Source organism: Aythya ferina (assembly GCF_964211825.1).
Source record: "Aythya ferina genome assembly, chromosome: 14".
In the NCBI taxonomy this organism is placed as follows: domain Eukaryota; kingdom Metazoa; phylum Chordata; class Aves; order Anseriformes; family Anatidae; genus Aythya; species Aythya ferina.
This window is the reverse complement of record NC_140312.1, coordinates 1,740,126-1,756,683: the sequence shown is the minus strand read 5'-3', so window position 1 is coordinate 1,756,683 and position 16,558 is coordinate 1,740,126. Positions and strand designations below refer to the sequence as shown.

The following is a 16,558-nucleotide window of genomic DNA, read 5'->3' as shown; positions in this document are numbered from 1 at the left end:
TTTATAGTTATTATTTTAAGTCGTACGGAAAAGGAAATAGGAAGTAGAGCTGCTATAATGCATTTTTGTGCACTGCTGCGCTCTCCCATGCTCGGATGTGTTGCTGTTTACCTGGCAGGCTGCTTTCTGTGCCATTTTCAGTTCCATGTTGCAATGAGGCCCTGCAGCCCCTCAGCTGCTGCTTAGCTCAGCGATGCTCTGTGCTGTCGAGGGGCACTTCAGCCAGGGCAGCTCTTGGTGGCTGCTTTGTTGTGATGTTTTTTGGCAAGAGGATACAGCCTGTCACCCAAAAGCGGGGCTGGTGCTGCAAAGTCCTGCCTGCAGCGATGCCTTGGGCTGTGGGGGGAGCTGCCCTGGTCCTCTTTGCTCCAGGGACCCCACTGAAATTTGTGTTGCCTGTTCCTGAGGATGGAAAGGGTCCAGAGAAACCAGGGGCACAGTCCTGGGGGTGGGGGTAGGCTGGTTTGCTGCTGTTCTGGGGTTAGGGTGGAGACCCAGAGCTGATTTACTGGGAAATAATGACAGGTAAACCACAGCACCTGGGTTTTAGTGACTGTTCTGGGGTTTCTAGTGCCTGTTTCAGAAACGCATCTCAGGATGTTTGCATCTCCTTGTTTGAACTGCATGTGGCTTAAATCTGCTCTGCTCACTCTTAATTCCACTTTCCCCGCAGACATCCAGTAACTAAACAGACACGGCTTTACTTGTTTCCACCCAGCGGTGCCGTGGGCTGCCACTGATCAGCATTAACCAAAGCGACTGAGGAGCTCTGGTGGGTGGCCAAAATCAAGGGGAAGCATCCCTGAGCTGCTGCCAGCACCCGCGCTCCAGCTCGCTGGGAAAGCTGCATCTTAGGGCAAAATGAAACTTGTTTCCTGTTCTTTTTTTATTCCTTTATATACAGAGGCCACGCTCTTACTGGATCTAGGATTTCCTTTTCTATTTTTTCCCCTCAGTATTTCTGTAGGGTTTTTTCCCTGTTTCCGTCTTCCCTCCAGGATGTCCTTGTTGAAGTTCTCTGGACGGGGGCAATACTGAGGGTAGCTGGTAGTCCTTGGTGGGGATGAAAACATCCCACAGTGCTGGAGACTGCAAGGGGGTCACCAAATTCAACCGTACTACATACCTCTTTCCAGCCCTCTCTGCTAGTTGTTCTCAGCTCCTATTCACTTCAATAACTAATGGAAAATTGTCTACTGTGGTTATTCGAGCAATAATGTGCATTAAACATGGCTTTTCCCACATTGTGTAGAAGCAGGGGATCTCTTGTGCTTTGGTTTTCTGCATCCAGATTATTTCATTTGGGAGACTGAAAACAGCTGAGTTTGGGACGCAGAAAACAGCTGAGTTGAGAGGCTGGTCCAGAAACCAGGTGCTGAAAATACAGATGGGAAACCCAGCAAATCAGTGCCTAGGCCAGTGGAGGAAGCAAACAGCTTCTTGAGAAGCTCTGCTTTCTGTTGGAGGAACATGGCAGAGCCAACAAAGAGCCAAGATCTGCCTTCTGCCTGCAGGTGACCTGCTGCCCTGGCCACCTCATCACTGGGCACTTGCTGGGTGCAGGCTTGGATCAAGGAGGGTGAGAGAAAACTAAATGTGCATGCAAGGGTCAGCCCACCAGACCCACGGGGCCATGAGGAATGGCTGAGCTGGCTGGCTGGCGGCACGAGGAGCAGAAGAGAAGGAAGAGACCCTGCAAGCCATGGGGAAAAGGAGGATCTCCTCGGCAGGGAGTTCTTGGATCACCAGGTATGGCCTTACCCAATGCTCACAGGCACTTCCAGCAATGCCTCTGCTGCAGTGAGCTTTAGAATAAATGCTTCAGTGGGGCGTGCATGGAAATGCTTTGACTGAAAGTGGTTCACATCAAAGGGACATTGGCTGTACGAGCATTGCTGCCGCCACCTCCCCGAGCGGTGCAGGGTGTTTTCAGTGACAGAATCTCAAACGGCCACAAAGGAGGCACCCTGATTTATGCATCGAGTACCAGGAAAGGCTCAAGTTCTGTTTGTCACTCAGCAGATGGTGACGGTTGCTCCAGTGTATGAAATATTTCATGCCTGACACCTCACTTCAGGAAACAGTGGTTTGCTCAGCAGAGGCGCAGGAGGCAGCAAGCTGTTATCGAGTGTAACATTAGCCCTTTCCTTCATTTTCTCCATTTTCAGAGTTTGTTTTCTGGTGCAGAAGCTGCACTGACTGGCTCGGAGGGCAACGTCATGCCTGGGTGCTCGCAATGGGGACACATCCCCGGGGCCAGGCTCCCTGGTGTTTTGTGGGGTTTTTGGCCCCGTAGCGAGTTGGTTTTCCTGCAGGGCTGGGCCGCTGCCCTGTGGCCCTCGCTCGCTGGGGTTCCTGTTCCTCAGACACAAGGTGCCTGAGGTTTGTCGAACCACGGTGAGTTCATTGTGAAACTGCCATGGAGGTGGCTCCTGCTGCCCCGGGTTGCTGTGCTGTGAGGCACTGCAGCAAATCCCTCACCAAGAAGCCGGAGGTAGGCGGGTGCTGCCTGGGCAGGCACCAGCTGGGGCTCGGGCCCAAACACCCCAACACCCAAGGGTTGCTTTGGGGTGTTGGGTTGCTAGGCCCAACACCCCCAAAGCGAAATTAAACAGGCTGGAAGATGGGTATCTTCCTCCCTGTCGTCCCACGGCCATGTGGAGAGGAGGCCACAGTGGTGACCCTTGAAAGTGCCCCAAATCCCTGTTGTGCCTCAGCCGACGGGCTGGTCACCAAAAGTGGGGTACACCACCCAAATACCATCACCCGTGGTCCACAGGATGGCTCTCAACGGGTCACAGTGGTGGTCTCCTGCCAGGGGTTGGCAGTGACACAAATGGATTGTGCCTGCTCTGCTTGGATTTCTTTTCAAGACTCTCTCTTAAACTTGCTTTTAAGTTGTGCTGAGCTGGGGAAGTGTGTGTTCTCTGCCCCTCTTCACTGAAGCTCTGGGCTTTTCTGTGCTGGCTTATCAGCCCGCAGCTGGAGGCAGGGGTGAGGAAGGGTGAGAGGCAGCCTCGGGTCGCAGCTATTTCCTGCTGGGGCAGGAGAACGGCGCTGAGCCACGGCGTCCCCCTGCAGACAGGGCTCGGTGCAGATCGCTCCTCGTCATGGAAAGCAGCAAGAACCTTCCGCAGAGCATTTAGCCCACTTCCCCGAAGTACTTTTACCTTTGCCTTAACTTGGATCTGGCTGCAAGCTGCTGTACGATGTATTTACATGGCACGGTGTCAGCACAGCAGCTTAGGCACTGGGAAAACTGAGCATCAGCCCTGGGGGGCTCTGTGCTGCAAAGGGGGCAGAAGCAGAGTCACCCTGCTAGTGGGGGGCTGCTTTAAAAGGCCTCCTGCTCAGCCTGGTTCTGCTCATCTGGGGCATCAGGAGGTGCCACAGTAACACGGACCTTAGGAAAATGTTATTTCAGGGCTTCCTTCTAGGTTGCAAAACAAAAGGGCTGTGTGTGCTCCTTGATGCCTGGATGCCCCTGATGCGTTAAAGGTGTGTCCCAAGTAATCAAAATACCCGAATGAGTTGCTTCTCTCAAAATGCTAATTAGATAAAAAGAAATTGCTACCTGTTTATCACGAGTACAGTACTGGTGGGAAGTGAGCTGGAGCCTATTTCCTCTCTCAGCAAGGACAGAGACGAGGGGCTCAGCCCGGGGTGTTCTGCACCGCCACTGGGAGCTGGTACTGCCACGGCAGGTCTGGGGAAACTCCTGCAGAACCTTGTGCCTCAGGTAGTGCTTTGTACGCAGCACCTGCAGGGCTTTTGCTGTGTCTCAAGTGCTGTTGACTGTTGGTGTAAGCTTGACAGATGCAGATGATGATCAGTAGATGGACAATTGGTGCGTGAGGCCAGTGCACACACTGCTCCCTGCTTTCTTCAGCAATAAAGTTGGAGAAAACAAAAGTGTACTTGCCTGGACTTGGCTTCTCAGTTAATTTCCTCTGCCTGAAGACTGTTGGAAAACCTTTGTAGTATTTAGCTAATCACAGAACAAACCCTGTGAAACGTATTCTTGCAATGCAGATACTAAACCTGGGCACGTTCTGTGTTTATACCTGTGGTTAGCCTGGGTCTTGTTACCTAATAGCACAGCTTGCATATAGCTAATGCGTGTAATGCTTGTGCTGGATTTGTTCTGAATCAGGGCCAGCATCCTTATGCTGTCTTCTATGCTTCATTGCCCTGTGCTATCCCTGCTAAACCACCCCGTGATGTGAAAGGAGCAGAGCCTCCCTCCATCAGTTACCGTTCTGCTCCTTGCGGGGAAACCTGCTGCCAAACCACTCCCTCTCTTTTGTACTTTTAACCATTGCTCCATCTGCCTTTTCATTCCTGAACAGTCTAAACACAGTAATCCCTTTTTCCAGTGACCAAGGAGGCAGAGTCATGTGAGACTTGCCAGGCCGAATTCCCCTGGCAGGTCCCCAGCAGCCGATGGCACACTTCAGCTTGCCGCAGTGCTCGGTGTCGTGGCCTCATGGCAGCTACGCAGTGCCGTGGCCTTTGAAGTGCAACAAACTACCACGAGCAGTGTCTGAGGCGTGAGATTTCCCACACTGAAGTAGGCTGTTAGCTATCTGCCATCCTGCCCGAGCTGAGCACCGCTCTGTGTGAGCACCAGCAGAGCCCTTGGGTGCTGCTTTGTGCACCCAGCACCTCCTGCTGCCGCCCTGGCCCAGGAGCTGGGTGCTGCCTGCCAGGGAAGAGCTGCTGGAAGTCCTGGCTGTGCCACCAGCTCGAGCTTCTCCTTCCTGCAGTTTTTGGCAGCTGCAGGGATGCCGGTGACCTGCCAGAGCCGGCGCCTGTGCCAAGCAGTCCATGAGGCCATCTCATCCCCCAGCCCCAGCCCTGGCACTCGCTTTGCTTCAGCCACCGAGAGCAAAGCTCCAGCAGCCCCAGGAGGAGACGGCTGTGTCCTGGCTTGCTTGCTTTCTGTAGGATTTCCCCCTATTCCTGGGAATCTCCTGACAACCGTAGCCCAATGCCTGTCCCACCCACACCATGCACTATTCACTGGCTTGATCCTGGCTTCATTTAACAACACCAGGAGGGAGAATTGACTGGCTCATGCAGCAGCAGGCCCTGGAGGCTTGGAGCACCCCAGTCCCGGCACGGTGGATGCAGAGGGCAGGTGAAGGAGAGTGGCCGCCTGCCCCTTGCTGCTCCCCGGCCTTGCCGCCTGCATCCCTGTGGCCACAGGTCCTGCCGGCTGCTCCTGCCTCTTTCCATGACGTGGCACTGCTTTCCACCTGTGTCAGCAGGGCAATTAGTGGAATGAGCACGCAATAATTGTCCTGCCCTGAATCCTTAATACTGCAGCCTGACATCTGCTGATACGCGGGCAGGGAGCTAAAGCACCTGCCAGCAACAGGAGCAAACTCCTCCGTGCTCGGAGCACTGAGAAAACCCCAGGGCTCGGCTGGGTGCAGGATGAGGGCTCAGGTTGTCAGGTGCTTTGTGAGGAGCACTCTCCTCCCTTTCTAGGGAAGATTTCCTCCTCTCCACGCTTCATTACTGACCTTTCATAAGGCAATGCTTCACCTAAGGCACTGGGAGAAGCCAGCCCTTCCCTGGCATGGTTTGGGACAGGCTTCTCTTCCCCATGGCTTGTGCCTGAGCCCTCGGCTCTGCCCATCACCCTGCCTCGTGCTGCCCCTCTGACATCCCCTCAGCACCCCTGAGAGCCTGTGTGCCAGGAGAGGGCTTATTTTGGTGGCAGGCAGGAGATGTTTGGTTACGACTGCTCAGCACTCATGTCCTGAAGGCAGGCAGGACCCTGTGCTGTGTGAACAGACACAGGGGGAAGCAGAGCCCTGGAGAACTGGAGAGGAGAAGGATCCAGCACGGCAGCAGAGGAATAATGTTTCCAGGCTGATACACTCGGTTGCCAATCGGCGGTAGTTTGCTTTTGCAATATTAACAAATACCTTACTTTCTGCAGTAATAAATTCATACCTTTGGTCTGAAGTACAGCCATCCTTTGTAGGTGTGATATCATAAATCACGTGGTTAACTGGAAATGTGTCCAATTATCAGGATTCAATCAGCTCGGCAAATAAAGCTGGGGCAGTAATTGCAGGCTCTGCTGCCTGTTGGGCAAAGCTCACGCACGGTGCTGCCGTGCCGGGTAACCACAAGCAGGCTCCTGGGTGCAGCACAGCCCCGCGCCTCCCCGGGGTGCTGAGCAAAGTGCTGAGCAGAGGAGGAAGGTGTGCACCCTGGTTGTGGAAGGGCCATGTTAACAATTGGTTTGGACAAAGATCAGGAAAAAGCAGCAGCCCTTTATTTACAGGTCAAGGGCTGATTGTACGATGATTCCTTTTGTTATCAGCACAGAGAGGTGATGTCTTCTTATTTTCAAAACAGCGGCACTGTCTGTATATCCTTCTCACTGTCCCACAAGGTGCATAGCACAAGAAAGAGCCACTTGCCCTCCAAGCCATGAAAAACTATATTGCATTTAATTGTTTTGTCTACGTTTGGCATGAAGTGAGCTTTCTGCAGCAAGCTGCTCTCCCGCTATGTGGATTAATTCCCATCTGAATGTAGCTGTATGCGTATTAAAATGAATGTAGTGATAGGGATAGGAGTAATGGCTTTAAAAGAACAGAGGGTAGATTTAGATTAGATATAAGGAAGAAATTCTTTACTATGAGGGTGATGAAGCATGGGCACAGGCTGCCCATGGACGCTGTGGCTGCCCCGTCCCTGGAGGTGCCCAAGGCCAGGCTGGATGGGACCCGGAGCAGCCTGGGCTGGTGGGAGGGGTCCCTACCCATGGCAGGGGGTGGAATTAGATGGGCTTTAAGGTCCTTTCCAGCCCAAATTTATGATTGTCTGAATGGTGAAAACCAGCCCTTATTCCAACACAGGATAACCAGTCAGAGATTACTGAAAAGCTCATTTAGGATAGGCAAGTTGAAAAAAACACCTGTCAAGGGCTTAAAACAATTTTAATTGAATGCCTTAGGCAGGAGCATTACCTTAAGGGGCGCATGATGTTCCTCTGAGTAAAAGCAGCCGAAACTGTCCCTGGTTTGCACTGGGAGAAGAAACGTCACTTCTGCAAACCCCAGTGCCCTGGCGATGACAGAGGAGCTGGGTCTCACCAGCTTACAGTGCTCTTGCCCTGGAGAGCATGACTCAGTTGGGATTTTCCCCTCCCCAAAAGTTCAAAACATCATCAACAACAAGCAAAACAAACAAGCAGCGTCGATCTTGGCAGCCCTTCACCCAGTGAAGGGCCCGGACTGATAAATTCCGCCCAGTCATGGGGCTCCACCAAGTCAAAAACACGTTGCCTTGGCAAAACCGTGTGTGTGGCCAGCTTGGCAGATGACCGAGGAAGCGCCTCCTGCATCCCGATAACGAGACGCTTCACGTGCCAGTGGCTCCGGGCTGTGAGGCACCGGCTGCTGTCACTTCAGTCCTCAAATCTTGGTCAGCCCTTTAATCTGTGCCAGCGCGGGTGCTGCGCTCCTGTATCTGAGCATCACCGTGAAAATCCTGTAACGCATGAATGGGCAAATTAATCTCTGTTATTTTGAGCACTCTTTGCATCATAGAAAGTTTCCCTTCTCCCTCCCCAGCGGGTAACAAAGCTGCAGAGGTTCCTGAGCCAGCCCCGTTTCCTCTCATTGCACTGATGAGCGCAGAAATTGCATCGCTCCCTGGGCATGAGGTGGCAGGAGCTGCTCCTGCCATCAGCCTGGCACGAGGCTGGTCCACGGGGGCTGTCCCAGGCCATCCTGCCCCACCAGCCCAGGGGTGCTGGGTCTGAGCAATGCCAAAGTCCAGCACGGACTTCCCCCTGCAAGCCCCACGGCCGCCTGTCTGTGCCGGGCACTTGGAGCTGCAGCAGAGCCTGCGCCGAGGTTGCAGGAGGTGTCTGCTTGGTTCCTGCAGCCTGGGCCTGATAATTAATTATGCAGGCTGATATCCTCCGGCCGCCCTCACAGTTGCTGGCTCTGTGAACAAAGCTATCCCCAAAGGTCACTGTTGCACAATTCTAAAAGATCTGAATGTCTTCAAGGCAAGGAGTTGTGAGGTACGCGCTTCCCAGGCTGGGTGAGCTAGCTGGGAACGTAACGCGCCTGGCCATCGCTTCTCCTGGGCATGTGCCAGAAGGTTTTTGGTTTTTGTGTGTGTGTTTAAAGCTGTGTGCCAAAAGGCTGCTGGTGGAGAGCTTCAGCGGGAACTACAGTCAGTACAGCTTATTCCAAAGACAAGCAGAGCAGCCCTTTTTCAGGCCAGATGTCCCAAATGCGCAGGGGACGAGGGCTGCTCTGTAGCCAGGGTGGTGGACGGGGATGTTGAGGAGCCCCTCAGCAACCACCGACGTGATCTCAGAGGCTGACAGCTCAGCTGAGGCATGAATTTGCATTGTTCAGGGAGGGGGTTTCCACGCAGCACCTGATGCCAGTGTCTGCAGCTGGACACGCTTTGCAGCAGCCACCTGAGGCGGTGTGGTAACGCCAAGCTTTTTGGGCCACGGAGCATGGCTGAGGAAGAGCACACACAATGGAAAAGGAAGCTTGCTTTCCCCTTGCCTTTCAGCCGCTGCCTGTGCTTTTTCTGGGGGCAAACCTAACTTCTGCAGCTCGTTTCACTGCCACTGCTCTCAGCACAGAAGCCCACAGCACTGCCAGCAGCGAGACCCACAGCAGGCTTGGCACACGGCGTGTTTTTGGATAGCCTTCATCAGAGACAGCACACGGCCTGCTAAATTCTGGAGCTAACGGTGGCAGGTGTGAGCCAGCTGCCCCACACGTGCACGGGGCCTGGGATGAGCAGGACTCCTCCCATCAGCTGCACTGGGACAGGAGGGGAAATGACTCAGCCCGTTTTAAATTCCCTGGGCTTTCGTGACTCACACGGAATAACCCCTCTCGCTGGCTGCCAGCAGCACAGCTGCTCGGGTGTTTTCAAGGAATCTGGAATTCATTCCCTCCGAACACTCCAATGAGGAAAAGTAAGCATGTCATATATAAAACACTTTTATTAAAACAAATATACAACATTTTATATACAAAAATAAAATGTACAAGAAAAATAGTCTATTACAGCTTAGTGATTTGATTCCTACGTATTAAGTATGAACTAGAACCTCCTCCACCCTGCACTCTTCTGCACACCCTCGCTCAGGGCACGCAGGCTGTGGCAGCTAGCTGCATACAGTACTGTAGGGTTCCTACCAGCATGAGGAGCACTAGAACACAGCTCTGAAGGGCAGAGTATAAATAACAGGGTCTGCCCCTACCAGTGCAAAAATTGGATCATGCAGCCGCTCTTCAACTATTACGTGGAAGTGGATCCGGCATGACTATGAGCAGATAATGTCCTATGAGTGGGCCTGGATAAGTGTACTATATGGAAGCGAAGCCTAAACTGAATTTTCACATTTTATTGGTCTAAGTTATGTACACGAGTTGAAAGATCTGAAGACAAAACTACATGCTGGAGTAAATCAAGGAAGAGAAGGCCAATTAGTGCAATTTCTTTTTCTACGTGTAATGACAGTCATTAAGCTGATAATGTCACCAGTGTTGCACAAGTGAGCAGCAACCAAACCAGACTCCTCCGCACTGTCTCTCCTAAGCACTCCGTGGGTAAAGTGCTCGCCACCAGCGTGGGGGGACGGCGGTGGCCCCCGGTCCCCGGGAGCTGCCGCACGCGGGCACCGAGCTCAGCCTCGGGGTGCCCCGGGGCCGGGCTGTTTGCCTTGGGCACAACGGTCCCGCCACCGGGATGGGATTCCTCTGCTTGCGATGGAGTTTTTCTTGCTAACTTTTTCAGGCCTACGAGTTAAAACGGAATATAACAGCTACTGTCTTCTTCCAGTCAGTAACAAAAGGACTTCTACCATTCTCTTCAGGGTTGTAGTCTCTACACGAAAGCAGTCCACAGCCTGCGGGAGCCGGGGGTTTACAAGCCACAGGAGATGGTTTGCATGGGTCTCACTGTGTCCAGCCAAGAGAATTCCAGGCTGCTCTTCTGGTCAAACACGTGGAAATCCATCTCCCCTGGATAAGGGTGAGAACCCAGGGTGAGAACCGAACCCGGGCAGCGGGAGCACCAGAGCCCCTGCGTACCAACACACCCAGAAATGAAACGTTCCTCGGAGGTGAGCAAATACCCCAGGTTCAAATTTTGCTAAAAATACTCCCAATACTTTCTAATTAAACTCTCCCATGTAAGCTACTGCTAGTGGAAACCCTTGCTATATCGCTAGGAGTTCCCAAGACCTGGCATACTACACACATACGTAACCTTAAGGTAAACCTGTAGTTAAGCTTCTACTGGAGGCATTTTTCCTCTCTTCCTTTTTACCCCAACAAATTCCTTACAGGCATCTGACGGGCTACTAAGGAACCTCAATACAGACACCTGTGAATTCCTCTGTTTGCTTTCTCCCTGCCCAGTTAGTTTCTTTCCTGAAAACCCTCGCCTGCACCTTCCACCCCAGACCGTAAGTGACAGCCGAGGTTTTGTACCTGAAGACGTGTCGATCTCGCCGTCCTGGTCCTTGTAGCTGTATGTGCTGCACATGGTCTGCGTGCCCGGCTCGTTGGTGAGGAAGCCTTTCCCCCCGACGCTGGTCGTGTGCCAGTCCTGCCCCGGTTCAAGCAGCTGAAAGAGAGTAAGGGGATGGTAAAAAAGCCTGAAATTTACAGGGACAGGGGAAAATTTAAAAAAAAAAAAGTACAGGCTCTCATATGCACAATGTAAATTCCCTACTGCCTATTAAAATTCATGATGGTGAATAGAGCAAAGGAAAGGTTTCACTTAGACCATGAGAAATTATATAAAATTCCCCATTAAAATTAGGTTAACGCAAAACAGGGAGAGCAGGAGCACCTTCCTTGAAAAAAAACAAAACATCCCCTTATCAGTGGGACGAGCATGCCATGTCTGGAAGCACAGATTAAAAGCCACACACATGAGAGACGGAGGGAAGGGCAAAATAAAAAATAAAAAAAAAGCCTTTCTAGAGAAATCGAAGCCGCTGCAGACTCTAACAGAGCAACCTTTCCTTCTAGCAGTACTCAGTAGCTTCCACTGACTCTCACAATAAAAGTAATACTTCCACGTATGTGTCATCTCCAGTTCATGTTTACAAAATCACATTCTTTTTATATTTCATTTCTCAGGCCTCTTCATTTAATTAGGGTTTTGTATTACAGGAAGTGTACGTTCAGCTCGTGTAGGACTATCAAGGGCTCAGACAGCTACTTCCCTTCCTTTCTCAGTGCACACAGCAGCTTTGGCCAATTTTATTCTGAACAGAAGGGCTGTTTTTACCTTAAAAATATTCGCTTTCATTTCATCTTCATCTTCATCTGTGACTGTAAGCACACAAAAAAGAGAAAACAGATGTCAACTTCTCCCACAGGTTAGCCCCCACGCTTCTGCTTCTTCACCGCCACAGCCCGCTTCATATGCTCGTCACACACCACCACTACCTTTTTCTTCCCCCCCAGTAACTGAAGGGCTCCTCCAGAGGCAAAAGGCTTTTTGGAGGTTCGGAGCAGGTGCCCTGCTGCAGCCACACACAGCACCAAGGAGATGCTGTGTGTTTGAAGCCCACCAGCAGCTCCACGGCCCAGCTCTCATGGCCCATCCCAGCTGCAGGTGACACCTGCACCTCTTGCTTCTCCCCAGGAATCACCAAAGCAGGTAGCCCAGAGGGAGAACATTTGCATCCAGAGTGAAGAATCACACAGATAAGTCTCTTTTTCTTTTTTTTTTTTTCCTTTGGCAGGTGCAGCTACCTCCACTGTCACTAGCACACCTAACTCTGTCCTGCTCCTGATATCGCCCCTTCCAGCTTCCTCAGAAGTTCCACCTCCCTGGCACCAGGGTCAGAGATCTCTCCTCCTCTTGGTGGCTGACCTGTTTGTGCCACGATGGTGAGACAAAGTTTGTCCTTTGCCCACACGTGCAGAGCAAATGGCATTGCAGAGCCCTTCACCTGGGAGCACCTACTCCTGCAGCTGGCCTGTACCAGCTCTTTGCTTTTCTAACCTGGCCATTTCGGTAGCTCCAGACACCCAAATCCACCAGGTGGAGGTTGGTTTTCCTACAAGACAACTTTTTCTCCCCAAACCCCAGGAACACCTTCACCCTTGCCTCCAACCTGCCCCATCAGGTCTAGCACCAGGAGACCGATGAAAGACCCAGGTAGGAAGGAAGCGACACCAACCTTCTGAGGAGGAACCCGGGGGGGACACCTGGAGCTGGTAGAGGTCGTTGGTGCTGTCAGCCATGGCGATTTCCATCGGTGTCCTCCAGTCAGCGAGGGAGCCGCTCACCTCGCAGGGGGAGAGATCTGTGGGACACACCAGGAGCCATTGGCAATCGCGGCCCACACCACCACCACCACCACCACCGCTTCCTCCCTGCCCATCTACGGCACAGCCAGGCACGGTCCCCAGAGTCATCTTTGTCTTCTGGTGACGAAATTGTGGCTTTAGCATAAGCAGCACTTTCCTCTCTGCTCTGAGCTAAAAACTGAGCCTCACCTAAGGTGATGGACGGGCTCTCCACCTCCACTTCCTGTCCCGTGTAGTCATGAACGGTGTAGCCACTGTGGTCATCTGTCGGAGGAGTGTTGGTTAGTCTTTCTGCTGACTCCTCCGTCCTCATGTCTTCATACAGCTACAAAAATAAGAACGAAGCATGAAAGACTTGGCTACGAGCACCCAGGTTCCCATATGAAAAAATCGTAGCATGAAAACCACCAAAACCTCTAGCTCCTTCTGCTACCTCTACAGACACATACCTTTCTCTTGCTCCTGCTTCTTGCTTCTCTTGAAGACTTTGACTTCCTTTCTGTTCAATAAAAATAAGACAGATGTGAGAAAGGCTGCACGGCTGACACGAATGCGAGCTCCCACAGCCCTGAGCGGCCTGCTCAGCTGGCAGCAGAGTCTGGCTCAACCCTGGGCGATGCCATTAGGCATCGTTAAAGAACCTGGGATCAAAGGGACTGCTTGTATAAGCTTTTTTTTTTTTGCAAGAGCTCCAGCAGTCCTGGTGCCACTTGTAGGTGTGTTATACCAGGTCTGTTATAGCCCTGCCTAAGTGGAGTGGGACCTGCCTGACGCCAGCTGGATGCTGTGCGCTCACCTTTCTTCTGATCCTTTGTCAAGGGGGGCAGCATCCTGTAAACTCTAACAGCGCTGGAGCCTTTGTTGATGCTTTTATCCTTCACTTCTTCGATGTCAGGCAGGGAGTTCATAGCGCAGCGGAAGTTCGCCTTCCAGGTTTTCGGGTCAGGGTCTTTCTCACCAACTTTGTATCTTCCTATTAATAAAAGATGGGGTGAACCTTTAGCGTTTGCATTGCAGTGGTAGCTCTCCCCAGAAAAGACATTTTTCTCTTTTTTCTGACATATTAAAAGTCATTCTAACTCCTGAGGTATAAGTCAAGACAAAAATGCTTCATTTCAGATATTGCTATAACTGATGGAAATCTAAAGCCAGCACACACCTGTATGAATGGCCCAGCTCCGGAAAAGGCAGGCATCTTTCTCCATGTCCCAGCCATGCTTAGCTGCATGTTTCCAGGGGATTTGAAACATCATCTTATCCTGAAGTAAAACCAATAAAAATTTGAATTAAGAAACCATCGAATGCCAATTTGAAATGATGGGTTTAACAAAGAATTCTATCAGTGGCAGCTCAGAAACTTTAAAAAAATATCTAACAACTGTTGTTCATTTGTTTTGTTCAGTGCATGTAAGGCTTTTAAGAGCTCTGAAACCAGGAAAGTTACACACAGTGTGGTACAGTAGCAACGAGCAACGTTACTAATCTTATCCCAGAATCACTGAAGGATGTTGCATCTAGTCTGTTAGTGTATCACAAACTCCAGCACATTTCCCATGTGCACTTGGATAGAGATCCCTTTTATAGTTACCCCTAATATCCTGTATGAACCCTGAGAAAAACATATCCTAGCTTAAGTAACACCCTGGGATGGATATGGAAACTTCAGAGAAAGAGACTTCTTGAGGCCTCTTCTTGAGGAGAATCAGAGAATGATTCAATAAGCCTCATGACCTCATCCTGGGGTACAGCTACAGAGATGTGCTTCCAGCACCAAAGTGAGACAAGTCCAAAGTTTATTCCTAGGCCAAATCTCTGAGCCCCATCCCACAGTGGGGAGTGCAACAGTAGCTACTTAACTGGGATGAGAGGCAGCTCAAATGGGGATCAAGAGTTAAAAGTAGCCTGGGAGTTTTTCTGCTCTGCCATGTTCAGACTGCATTTTTTCTGGCTTATCATTTCCCTCCCGGGAAAATTATCAGGAAAAAAAAAAAACGGAGTGCTACATTCTGTGCTAACTGGAGCTACCTTTTCTGGAAATAAACACGTAATGCATGCAAGTTTTCTCCATTTGCTTCACGATCCTGCCTTACGTTTAGTGCCCACTTAGGAGCAGCAGGGGTAATGATGCAGCACCGGCAGTCCCAACGCGCACACCTCACCTTGTTAATCCATATCAGTCCCGGGATCTGATTGGAGTTAATCTGCATTTCCAGCCAGGGCCTCATGCGCATTCTGGAGACGGGCATGGTGGCTGTGGCAGAGGCAGAGGGTCAGCAGCAGCCCCACCGCCGCGTCCCCCTGTCCCCTGTCCCCTGCCCTCCGGCTCCGCGCACCCGCGGCGCCCAGCGGCGGGGCTGGGAACGAAGCGGGCTGGGACCCCCCGGTCCCATCACAGCCCCCCGGTCCCATCACAGCCCCGTCCGCCCCCACCTCCCCGTGTCCCCCCCGGGCGCTCTCAGCCCAGCCCAGCTCCGTGCGCGGCCCCGGGGCCGGGGCAGCAGCGGCGCCCCCCGCAGCCCGGCGCGGTGCGGAGCGGAGCCCGGGGGCCGCTCCCCGCCCTCCCCTGCAGGCCGAGTTTCCTGTTTGCGCCGCCTCGCAGCGGCCGCACCGGCACTTCCCAAACAATGGCCCCGAACTTCCCCAGCCCGGCGCCGTCGCGGCAGCGGCTCCCGAGGCTCCCGAGCCGGGCATCGCCGCGGAGAGGGGCAGCGGGAGCCGGCTCCGGGGCTCGCCGCTGGGGCGCGGAGCGGAGCCGCCGGCAGAGCCCGCAGAGCCGCCGCCGTGCCCCGTCCCGTCCCGTCCCGTCCCGTCCCGTCCCGTCGAGGGCACGGGGCCGCTGCCGGCGCTTTGCGCCCCGCAGCGCGCACGGAGCGGCGGCCGGGACGCCCCCCAAGCCTCCTCGGCACGGCGCAAGCCGGCGCTGCCCCCTCTTGGCGAGCCGTGCCGAGCCGAGCCGAGCCGTGCCGTGCCGCCGGGACCGCTCCCACGGGTCCCCGCGGGGCGCCTGCTGCCGGAGCGGGGGGCGGCGAGCGCCGCGACCCACCTCGCCGTGCGGGGCTGTGCAATCCGGAGCCGGGACAAGCCAAAGCGAGCCGAGCCAAGGCAAGGCAAGGCAAATCAAAGCGTGCTGAGCTGTGTCGTGCTGTGCCGAGCCGAGCCGAGCCGAGCCGTCCGCGCCCGCCGCCCGCCGCGCCGCCTTGTGCCGCCCGCGGGGCGCGCCCTCGGGTATAACGCGGCGGCGGCCGGGATTCCCCGCCGCCTCGGGCCGCCCGTCGAGCAACCAATCAGCTCCCCGGCCAGGGGCGGTCGCGCCGCCCATTGGCTGCCGCCCGCAGCATCACTTCGGGGAAATCAGGCTGTTGTAGCACCAGCGGCACCGCCGGGACCCGCCCCCGGACCGCCCCCGCCGCGGCACCGCGGGGGGCACCGGGGGGCCGATGGGGACCTGCGGGTGCCGGGGGGTGGCACCGGGATCTGCCCCTAAGTGACCCGGGGAGCTCAGCTCCGCGCCCCCTCGGGGGTTCAGGGACGCGTCCCGCCCGCCGGTGCCCCCCCGGTGCCCTCCCGGTGCCCCCCGTCCCGCAGATGGAGCTCGATGAGCCCCCGGTGCAGGCTGCCGGCTCCCTCATCGTTTAGGGATGCAGCCAGAGCGCAGCACCGATGTGGGGGTATTCTTAGCCCGGTGGGAACCTGGCTCGGGCCCGGGCTGCTCGCAGGGAGCAGGATGGGAAGGGTCCGGTACCCGGCCCCCGGCCCCCCAAGCAGGCACACAACCCCCGGACCTGCTGTGGGGCTGCCCGGGTCCAAACCGTGCACATCCCCCTGCAGCAGGACCAAAGCAGGGCAGTGCTGCGTGTGCAGCAGTCCCGGGGGGGATGCAGCAGGGGTACAGCAACACTCAGGGTGGCAGAAGGAAGGCCAGCAGAAAAAGAAATGAAACAGGTGAAAATTATAAGGGATGTCCCTGACCTTCTGCATTTATGCTGTCACAGCACCATGCAATGAGCTGCCCAGGCCTGCCTGGTCCCCTCCCCAACACCCAGAGCGTTGCAGCACGGGGCCAGGACCCTCACCCTGCAGGCATGCGGCACAGCGGAGCCCCAGCACCCCAGGGTGCCTCTGGGCCCGCAGTTCTGCTGAGCCATGGTGATGCCAAACTGACTGAACTGGTGTAAAAGCCCAGCCTTTAACTCAGGTTCCTTCTCCTGACAGTACCT

The 16,558-nt window shown here is 54.1% G+C and overlaps 1 protein-coding gene and 2 long non-coding RNA genes across 3 annotated transcripts; 2 read left to right on the top strand and 1 right to left on the bottom strand.

Moving 5' to 3' along the window:
- The first annotated feature begins 1,382 nt into the window (after positions 1-1,382).
- LOC311444584 lies at positions 1,383-5,636 on the top strand. Its single transcript, XR_014697969.1, has 2 exons — positions 1,383-1,749; positions 4,767-5,636. It is a non-coding gene; the product is annotated as an uncharacterized lncRNA (long non-coding RNA).
- Positions 5,637-6,447: 811 nt separating this feature from the next.
- IRF1 (interferon regulatory factor 1) lies at positions 6,448-15,544 on the bottom strand. The gene is made up of 10 exons (XM_084535844.1): positions 15,385-15,544; positions 14,501-14,592; positions 13,501-13,600; positions 13,138-13,314; positions 12,791-12,840; positions 12,531-12,666; positions 12,212-12,337; positions 11,311-11,354; positions 10,503-10,638; positions 6,448-10,031 (listed from the first exon to the last, which is right to left on the bottom strand). The coding sequence occupies exons 2-10, from the start codon at positions 14,585-14,587 to the stop codon at positions 9,934-9,936; spliced, it is 954 nt and encodes a 317-aa protein (XP_084391970.1). The 5' UTR covers positions 14,588-14,592; positions 15,385-15,544; the 3' UTR covers positions 6,448-9,933.
- Positions 10,020-12,984, top strand: LOC311444583. The gene is made up of 2 exons (XR_014697968.1): positions 10,020-10,132; positions 11,771-12,984. It is a non-coding gene; the product is annotated as an uncharacterized lncRNA (long non-coding RNA).
- Positions 15,545-16,558: the final 1,014 nt, after the last annotated feature.

Excerpts from the sequence above, each read along its gene's own strand:
- IRF1 (XM_084535844.1), bottom strand. The coding sequence starts at position 14,587 with ATGCCCGTCTCCAGAATGCGCATGAGGCCCTGGCTGGAAATGCAGATT. Across the intron at positions 13,315-13,500 it reads GAGCTGGGCCATTCATACAG|GAAGATACAAAGTTGGTGAG; the intron begins GTGTGTGCTGGC and ends TTTTATTAATAG. Across the intron at positions 10,032-10,502 it reads CGAGATCGACACGTCTTCAG|GGGAGATGGATTTCCACGTG; the intron begins GTACAAAACCTC and ends ACCCTTATCCAG.